Source organism: Charadrius vociferus, unplaced genomic scaffold (genome assembly GCF_000708025.1).
Source record: "Charadrius vociferus isolate BGI_N301 unplaced genomic scaffold, ASM70802v2 scaffold379, whole genome shotgun sequence".
NCBI classification, from domain to species: domain Eukaryota; kingdom Metazoa; phylum Chordata; class Aves; order Charadriiformes; family Charadriidae; genus Charadrius; species Charadrius vociferus.
The window spans coordinates 232,348-242,205 of record NW_009649938.1 but is presented as its reverse complement, the minus strand read 5'-3'; the positions used below and the strand labels follow the sequence as shown (position 1 = coordinate 242,205).

Here is a 9,858-nt window from a genome sequence, read left to right as displayed (position 1 = left end):
CACAGAGCCTGGGAGGGGGGAGGCCTTGTCACACAGCGCCCAGCTGGCGTCTGTGCTCTCAGCTCCTCGCCTTAACCTTACACACACACGAGCCCCCCTTGATGTTCTGCTTTTCTAGCTCATTACTGTTTCGGTTTTTGTCTGTGTTGTCTTGATAAAATTATTTTTAACTTTGGGTAAACACCCTGTTACTGGAAGCGTATCTTACCGGGGCAGTTTAACGAATAATGCCCGCAGGGGCACAGTTAGTTACTCTAACAGATGAGTAGCTGAAAGGTGTCGGAGAGAGGAGAAAATTCACTTCAAACGTGAATTGCAATAAGGAAGCCAGGTGTTACTGTTAGTAAACATTAGCACAGAATCGTATGAGATTTGTCAGGTCATGTATTGGGAAGAGTCCAAGGTGCTTGTTTAGAAAAGGTACCACCAAATGGGCTAGAGAGCTGACCGCTTGTTAAAGTTTGAGTGTTGTAAATATATGTTGAGCTATGTCAGCGTACATCAGCTGAGGATTTAGTGCAAGGTCCAAAGGTCCACTTTCATTTCGATAAATAACAGAAAGCCTGCTTTATTGAGGTAGCTCTGTGACTTGTTGGTGATGCCTTCCAAGGTGTTGTAAACCAAGGCATAGATAGTTGCTGTAATTTGCCAAATTATGTATCTGTGCTTTTCCCAAGGAGTACTTTTAAAAGTCAGAAAAAGTGAGGCTTGAGCTGCTAACGTATTCTTCCCGGCTGATCTTGAACTTAATGTGCTTCATAAGCTCTAGCCTGGCCTGTTTTGCTTGATCACTTTTAATTTTTATGGTAGCTGTAATTTCCTATAGATCACATTATTTTAAAAGGAAACCTTAAAAAGGAAACATTTCACATGCGTCTGATTCTACTGATGTATTGGCCCAGCACTGTGTAAAATAAATTTCAGGCAGATCTGCTGGTCTCACCTCTCTGGGTTCTTCTTTTCTCTTGTTTGGCCAGTAACTCACTCTGCTGTTTCTTCTGTGGGATAAACTTGGTGCAGGACACTGGACTGTGTTAGGATTCCTTTGTGCCAGAAAGGTGTTGTTCCCCTTGACAACGTTCTTATTTGTATGAGCTGTGGAAATTTTTTCATCTGTGCTATTAGATATATAGATGTAAATCTTCTTATTTACATTAAAAACAAATGGAACTGAAAGCAAGGAAAAAAAGAGTGAGTGCAAACTAGTAATCAATGGGAAACATTCTGAAAGAAAGGAAAACTATATGTGAGATAAAATGTGATTTCCAGATTAGTTAGTGCCGTTTTAGTAAGTCTAAACCTGATTGTGTTGAAAGGAAAATGTCTGTCTGAACTTGCACTGAGTGATTAAAGTAGCTTGAGTTCTGCCTGTATCAGCTAGGGCATTGAATTTTTTGTGTAACTGTCCAGTTCTGTTTCAAGTTCCAATGAGCAAGCATACAGGTAAAAGGTCTACTCCAAATGCACATGTTGCAAACTGATCAATGGCCTGTGGGAGTAATGCTTGGCACGACTTGACTGCAGAGCTGATAGTAAATGTTGATACAGGCCAACTTATTTTAGACAATTCTAAAACACCGTTCAAGATCTCTTATCGCAAAGTACCAGCTTAGGTTAGCAGAATTAGATTCCTTTTTCTCTTGTATTTGGAAGAAGCTGTAGCCGAACAGTTGTTTCACTGGAAGTTGTAACTTAACGTTAATTGTTTTCTCTACCTGATTGTGGCTGGCTGTTGCACACTCGAGTTATGGTACTGTAAATTCTTGAAATGACACTGTTTCATATTAATTGACAAGAGTTATTTGCTTAATGGTCTTTTTTTGAGGAATTTTTACAGAACGCGAATCTTGTTTTACCCATACTCAGTTCTGATATGTTAAATTTGAAATTATAAGTCTAGGCAGTCAGTTGAGACATCAAAACTTCACACTCCTCAATGACCTGCTGTTTGTCTCTGTAAGCATCTGCATTCTTTAGCTGATAGCACTGTTTCTCATATGCGTGTCCCATGAACCACAGATTTAACTACCAAATAACCTAATTCCTATGTCTAGCAGTGACACTGGCTGTTCTTTCATCTACTCCCTGTTCAGGCAGACAAATTACATGCAAAAATACTTCAGACTTCCAAGGTTGCATCTCTTTGCTGTTGTGTAACCTTCTGCTAAATATTTGATTTGCAGAGGTCCAGCACTTCTAAACCTGTGGGAATATCCACCTAACACTGAATTTACTGTCAAATAACAAAAGCAGTAACAAAGCATATGTATTTCAATGAAACTTTTTTTTTCTTGGACTAGACAACTCTATTTCTACTTAACTCCTTTCTTTGTTATAGAGGAAAAATATTAATTTGTAACTGTTCTTGTCATCAATAATTGCTCTGAGTATGCTTTAATTTCAAGATTTGTTTCTTGTTACATCTTCTTTTCTGTGGTTCGCCATGGGTTTGCCAATGTTACTGTGAAGGAAGAAACGTAAATCTTATATCTTAAAGAAACTTAGTTTGAGTCTCTTCACACCTAGATTTATCTTTGCATTGTATTCATGAAAGAGTGATTTTTAATATTTTTTGGTAACTTTATTTGGATGCAGGGTTGACCACACCATCTTGGAAGAGTGATGAACAAAGATGATCACACAAGAAGCAAAAAATTTAACTCCAGTTGTGAAACTAATTGGACTCTTAATTTACTTTCTAACTTTGCCTTCTTTCTCTCCATTTAATTTTTTAAGGTAGTCCTCAGACACTTCATCAAGTTCACCTGAATCCAGGAAATTCTGACAGTAATACTTATCAGAGTATTCAACAGATGAGAAATGTAATGGAAAAAGAGATAAAGAGTGAGAGAACAAGAGGAAATGGTAGAGACTTAGCATTCACCCTCATGCCGTTGTATGCTCTTGGAGTGGGAGTGTTTGCAGCATACAAATTTCTTAAGGTAAGCCATAAGAAAAGCATTAAATCATTGAAATGAGAAGGAAATGTAACTGGTTTGGTTTTCTTTTTCCGCCAATTCTGAGCCTACGTATATGGTTGTACAAAAGCCATTTCTTGCTCAGTTTTACTATGAATGTGAGCTCCGAAGTTAAAATTACAGCACATCTGATTCTTCCTTTTGAAGGATTCTGACTTAACTTTTTTAGGCACTTGAAGTGCAAATCTTAAACACACACACACCATTGCCGCCCCCCCCCTAAGAATCTGAGAACCTAAACAGTGCTGTTACCTGAGGCTGTAACTTAAGCCACATCAGTATTTCACTTTCTTTTCATTCCTCAGAATGAGATTGCATATGGGAAGGAGATGGATGACTCCTGCAGAGTAACAGTCTTAGATTAACAATTAGATGGAATAGCGAGTAGCCTAGACCTTTTATTTGGACTTCTTATTTGGTCATGCAGCTGCAACATAGACTTTTATCCACGAAATGTGATACCTTTTCTACCATTAGTAAATTAAGAAAGGAGAACACATGATCAGTTCTTTGGTTGTTTGATTTTTTTTTTTTTATCAGTCTTGATATGTATTATTTATAGTAAGAGATATTGCAGCACTTGCAATGCTTACAGTGCACCTGGGACATTGTTGTTTGCCTTCAGGGAAAAAAAAATCTTAAACCTGAACAGGGCTGGAGGCAGCATCTTCATTTCCATAGTCAGTTTCATATCATCTCCTATGTGAGAAAAATACAATAGCTTAGCAAGATGAACGTAGATGCTGACCAGTTAGGTTTTTAAAATAAATTTAATTAGGTTGTAAATAAGATTTAAACTTCGTAAAAACAATATTTTGGGTGTTACAACTCTTTACATTTGTGCTTGTAGAACTGAAATGTAAATATTTTTATAATAACATCTTTATTAATTTAAAAAAGAAGTTTTACCTCCTAGTTAATGATAGGAGACTGGATCCAGTTACCTAGAAGATTCTTTCTGTTCATTTTGAAACCAGAGTTGAAATAACAATTGCTTTCTTTGACAACTTTTGTCAGTCATGTTGTTGTTGCTTAAAATCAGAAGGGTTAATTTAAGATAGGAAGAAGGCATGGCAGAAAAAAGTTTCATCAATGGAGCACGTTTTTGTGGTTGCTATTTAATTTCAGTAAATTTCTAAATGCATTTTTATGATTAGTATACAAATAGGGATGAAGTCTTTTAACACAATTGTATTTATTGAAGATGAAGTCACATGAAGAAAGTCTCTCAAAACAGGAAAAAAGTACAGAAGACAAGGCAAAGGAAACAGGTAAGATACCCATTCAGAATGTATATGTTCACCAAAAATGCGTATTTCCTGCTGGAACAAGCTACATATTTTTGTTGATGCAGTCTAGCTAAACAAGAACAATCTTTTAATTTACCTACATGCAGTTAGGAACCTACAAAAAACTACTTTGTTATTCTATATATTTGAAACATTTGTTAAGAGATTTGTATGAACACTCCAGATGGTAATATTCTTTAAAACAGCTATAGAAATACAGTATGGCTCTCTGCCTTTTACTGACAGATGTTTTTCTCACTTAAGACCTGTTCAGTTTTCTTCAGTATGACAGGATGTTTAAACAGGATATAATGCTCTTTAGAATTAATAGGGTAATTTAAAAGGATATAATGATCTGCTTTACAATTGAATTGTATTGATAGTGGAACAGTATGGATAAACAATTATAGAGACTGTTGAATTTCTGGGCCAAATTAGAGACCTGTGGAAAACATTAACTGTTTATAGAAGAGACAGAATAAATGATACCATCTTTTTCTTCATGATACAGAGTACTCTGGACTGTCTGATTCAGTCTATTCTGCACATGCCAAGAAGTGGGCTTTCCTTTGGAGAAAAAGTTATGGCACATCAAAGTTGAGCTGTTTTCGTACTTTTTTCCCCTTGTATAGACAAATTTTTAGTTAATTAATTAATTTGGTGTCTCTGTACATCAGATCTGTAATCGGGTTCAGCAATGATTTGCTACACTGCCTACTCACCATCCTTGTGTGTTGCATCCTTCTTCAAAGTTTAGTAGTCTTTTAGGAGGAGTTAGTCCTCTTAACCCTAGTGCATTAAGTGTTGAATATATTTGTGAGGTGTGAACGGGCAAATTCATGACAGTATATTAAGTATAAATATGTTACCTTGAGAAGTCTTGAAACTGCATAGTTTTTGAGGCTGGGAAGGTGAGAGCCACATTCTTGCTCAGTTTCTACTAAAGTGTCCTGTTTGGGCACTATTGGAGGCAGGTTATTGGGTGAGAAGGACTTCTGGTCACGCATAGTAAGGCTTCTGTTCTCTACCCCAACCACTCGCTTTTCATATTCTGGAATTTTATAGAGAAAAAAAAAACTGGTTTTGAATCTGCCCAGCCAAAAACATAAACTAATATCCTTTTGGTATTGTAAATACATTTCTTACAATGTTCTCTCTCTCCTGCTCCCCCCCACCTCCCTCTTTTTGTTTTGCTTTTGATTTCTGTTAGAGCATCAGCTTTTAGAACTGGAGCAGCATCTAGCACAAACAGAGAAAATGTTAAATTCTTTATTGACTCAGTTGGATCCACTGTCAAACTGGTGAGTGTTTCTAGAACATCTCAGTATTGTTTTCTGTAAATTGAAATTCTCAAAAATGTTAACAAGAAGTTCTTAAAGTGTTCTTTGTAGGTAGGGAACAGTGTTTAAGAACCTTCTTTAATTACTTACTGTTTCTATAGCCTTTTGCAGGTAATACCTCTTCTGCAATTTGCGATCATTCCCATAGACAGCTCCTGTTTCTTGTTCACCACACGTAAATGCAAAAGCTCAGGCTTACGATCACATTACTCTGGCTTAACAAGTTAAACTTTAATATTGACCGAGGAGACTAATACTGAAAAAAAACCTTAAACTCAGTAGCATTTGCTCTTGTGGGAATCCTCCTTCTGGTAGCAGAAAGAGTTTCCTCCTTTTGATATAATTAGAAGACAAAACTGGTTATCAAGGTATAGCTGCTTATTTTTGTGTTTTGAAATGAACCTGTTAAGTGATTGTGTGTGTTTCGAGGAACTATAACTTCTCTGTTGTAGTGTAGCAAGGGAATAAATAATATAATCTCCTTGTAGTTTTAGAGATGTTCTTTTCTTAAGAATCTAGGGCCTTACCCATCTCCTGGATTTAAAAGTAAGTGGTTTTGTCAGGTTAGGTTAATGGTTAAGGTCAGGTTAGGTTAGGTTAATGTCAAGTTAAAGACTTGAGGTTGGAAGGGACCTTTAAGATCAACAGTTCTATAATTCGTGGAAATAAAAATATCAGTGCAGTCCATTTTGCTTAGACTGACATTCTTCATGAAGCCTAGTTTAAAACATGCAGAATTTAGTGATTGTTCCTTTAGCATCCTTATGAACGTAATATGTGCTGAAACTATTAAGCCACAAATTCATTGACCAATTTGTCTAACAGATTTCTAGTAATGCTGGGGAGTAGAGAGAGTAAACAAAATCTGAAATAAATGAGAAAAGCCTCTAAACCGTAAAGTTCTGTGTTAGGCATTGTTGTACTAAAAATAAAATTACTTTGGATAATTGTGTCTTTCTGTAGGCATTACTCAACTTTGGCCATTGGGGCTCCAGTGTTAGAATTCAGTGACTATATTCTTCGGTAGGTGTATGTGATGGGCTCCCCACTTACCAAGAGACAGTGCTGAAAGGAAAGCTTGACTTAAACATGTTGCTAACTTAACTGTGCAATATTTCATTCCATGGATAAATACCAATCTTGTGCGTTATTATCAAGCACTCACTTCCAAGGTAATCTTTCAGCTGTTAACAACTGTCTTTCTTTTTTCCTAGTGTTAATGCTTTAGCTTGTGAGCAGAAGGATGAAATAATGACACAGCTCAAATCAATTAGACGCCTTATGAAAGAAAGTGGATTGGATAAATCAGAAAACAAGATGAAAGGTACTTTGATTTCCAGCAGAATGCATAACTAAGTAGTTTATATTTTAGAAGAATAAACAGTTCTTACTATAATAACATAATATAATAAACAGTTCTTACTATAATGCTCAGCTCTTGCATCTTAGGTAATGTCTGTGGAATTCATTTTATTCTGGAGGAGTACCATTCTTTTGGTACATTGGGTTGGTTTTTTTTAAGAATGGGTGCTAACAGACATTGAAGTAGGACAGACAGGAACATTCTTTTGGTACATTGGGTTGCTTTTTTTTTTTAAGAATGGGTGCTAACAGACATTGAAGTAGGACAGACAGCACAGTCACATTCTGCTCTGTTAAAACTGGCTTCTTGAATATGAGTTCCTGAGCACTCTGTTAGTGTTGGACTAACTTTAGTCTGAGGATTCCCAAATGGGGACCTCTGAGGCCGTGGGTCATGCTTACATAATACACTAAACAAGAAATTGTATATTAAACTGGAGACTTCCAAGAGATGCATAGTAGTCCAAGAGAAATCTTAAATGTTAAGAATGGTTCACTAGAAATTTGGGGAATTTTTGCACTAGTTGAGTCTTAATGAAAGAGAGAAAACAAATAAAAAATCTACTTCTAAACTGATGCTGAAATTTGGAGCCTTTCTAGTAATTTAAACTTTCATTTTGATTTTTTTTGTGAATTATAAGATGTCAGCCACATTTGTAATGAGAAACTTGAAGATCTCATTCAGTCATTTGCTGAACATTCTCAAGAGGAAGAAATGGATGACAGAGAAGATGACAGTAATGAAGATTTGCTTGAGGATGTTGATAATGATTACAAAATAGAAGAGCATGAATTATATGATGAATGTGAAGTACATCAGTTTGAGCCAGATGTGGTAGAAGACCAAGAAATGCTAAACAAAGATGCCATTGAATCAGAAGAGGGAGGATTGAGGAGACGTAATAGATATGAATGAAATCTGCATATGTAAAACTTTCAAAAGCTTATGATTTTTTTTATAATGTTGTATGCACTTTAAACTGTTTTGAATGAAGTTATATGCACTGCTATATGCTTTAAAAAGAGGGGTGAAGTACTGCCTATGCTTATATCTCTGACGGTTCTGTAAGTGACTTTAGTGGCAGCAGAATTTCACTCAGGATGTTTACATATTTTTTTCTATTTATTTTTGTCCTATAAAAATATTTCTGTACTCTGTATATACTGTACTGTAATTGTATCAGATTCTTCACTAAAATATTAGGATTTCTTGTAATTAAGACTATAAAGAATAGATGTTTCATAAGCGTTTTGTAACTAGTAAGCATGGTGCCACTTGAACTGTGACTTTCTTGAGTTCATTAAAGAGCACGCACTGATGAATTTAGCTCTTTGTAGAAAACTTTTCTCTAGAGGGGGAATGAAAAACAGTATGGGTTGTCTTAGAGATACGTTCGTAGTCAAGTTTCTTTATTTGGAGAGACAAATGTAGCCACAGACACTATTTTAAAATAATTACATGTAAGTTTGCTGTCCCTTCAGAAATGATGTATAGTTTTGTATGTCAATTTAAACCTTAATGCATTTCACTGGATCACCTAATTTCTTCCCCACCTGTCCCTGGTTAAACTCAGCAGCTGCCTAATAATTGATTGATACCCATTAGTACTATATCCCTGTTTCATATTTATTTTAACACAATAGAGTCTGGCCTGTTGAGTCATTGTAATAACACTGATATAAGAAAAAGGTGTAAAAGATGTATTGCTACGTATCATTCAAGAACTGTGGTGCTCAGGGGTTTCTCTTTTCAATACATTATGCCAACTTGATAGTGGCTTTTTGAAGTCCGCGTTGAGAAAAACATTTTTTCCTTTGCCAGAGTCATTGTCCATACCTTTAGTTTCTACTAATTTTTTGTTCACTTAACGCATATGCTTATGGACTGCCACCCTTTGATGACAGGAATTACATTGTAGGCAGATCTGACAGTAAAATGCTGTTAAATTTTCTGGTTTATAACTGCATAGCTTTTAAGTAGGCCAGTTACAATGCAACTGTTTTGCCATTTTTATTCTTACATGAACATAACACATGGATTTGTTTTTATGGAGCAAATACACTGTAGTTAAAAGGACCAAAACTATTACTGTGTCACCCCCTGAAAGGGACTGAATTGTCCATTCTTATATAGAAACGTGGTACGTCTTTGGTTCTAAAAATGGATCATGCAAGCTCGGAGATAGCAGCACCCAGAAATACATCCTCAGCGTCAGTGTGTTGGTAGTTTTGCAGTGAGATTTTGCCAAGCTTTGGAGAACTGCTTGACCAAAAAGGCAGGGCTTCTCAGGAGGTGACAGATTTTTCCCCCAAGACTGACTGGATGAATCAAACCCGGTACTTGGACACAATTTGATTTTTAAACATAACTGATGTAGGTCTGGTCATTTAGGACAACTGAAACTGTCTACAAAAAAATGCAATTACATGGAGGCTGTCCTCTGAGGCGACTAATCCAAGTGAATTGAAACGAATTCCAAAGCCTTCCATTGGAGGGGATGAAGGAGCGTGCCGCACTGCCGTGGCCTTGGCCGGCGAGAGCCGGTGTGGACGTGGGTCAGCACTGCCGCCTTCCCGTTGCTTCACTACTGCCGGTGACCGTCCCACCCGCAGGACCTCGCTCCTGGTCAGCGCCGTGGCATTCCCCATCCCCACTCTTGGGATGCTGCTGCTCTTTGAAGCCTTTCTCCCTCAGCCTTTGAGGCTTTTGGGGTAATTGCTGTATTTCGGAGCCTTTTTGCTGCTGTTTTAAAGTCTCCCATTTCAGCTGCCGGCCTTTGTTGAGGACACGAACCGGTGCAACGCCTCACCGCCCGGCTCGCCCGGCCGCTCACTCGCCGGTGAGCGCAGGGAGGGAGGCTCGGGCCGGCGGGCGCACCCGGAGCAGGG

The 9,858-nt window shown here is 37.3% G+C and overlaps 2 protein-coding genes across 2 annotated transcripts in view; one reads left to right on the top strand and one right to left on the bottom strand.

Moving 5' to 3' along the window:
* The window catches only part of LOC104292095 (glioma pathogenesis-related protein 1-like), an 8,423-nt gene extending 6,413 nt beyond the window's left edge, over positions 1-2,010 (bottom strand). The window contains exon 1 of the mRNA XM_009891418.1: positions 1,929-2,010. Coding sequence (XP_009889720.1) covers positions 1,929-2,010 — 82 coding nt within the window. The remainder of the gene's footprint in view (positions 1-1,928) is intronic.
* A 433-nt stretch (positions 2,011-2,443) lies between these two features.
* On the top strand, positions 2,444-8,125 carry CCDC107 (coiled-coil domain containing 107). The gene is made up of 6 exons (XM_009891417.1): positions 2,444-2,447; positions 2,737-2,942; positions 4,183-4,249; positions 5,478-5,568; positions 6,822-6,931; positions 7,611-8,125. Exons 1-6 carry the CDS (start codon positions 2,444-2,446, stop codon positions 7,883-7,885), a joined length of 753 nt encoding a protein of 250 aa, XP_009889719.1. The 3' UTR covers positions 7,886-8,125.
* The last annotated feature ends 1,733 nt before the right edge of the window (positions 8,126-9,858 follow it).

What these genes read in the sequence shown, in the direction of transcription:
- CCDC107 (XM_009891417.1), top strand. An exon ending in TTGGATCCACTGTCAAACTG is followed by an intron (nt 5,569 to 6,821) that starts GTGAGTGTTTCT and finishes CTTTTTTCCTAG; the next exon opens with TGTTAATGCTTTAGCTTGTG. An exon ending in ATCAGAAAACAAGATGAAAG is followed by an intron (nt 6,932 to 7,610) that starts GTACTTTGATTT and finishes GTGAATTATAAG; the next exon opens with ATGTCAGCCACATTTGTAAT.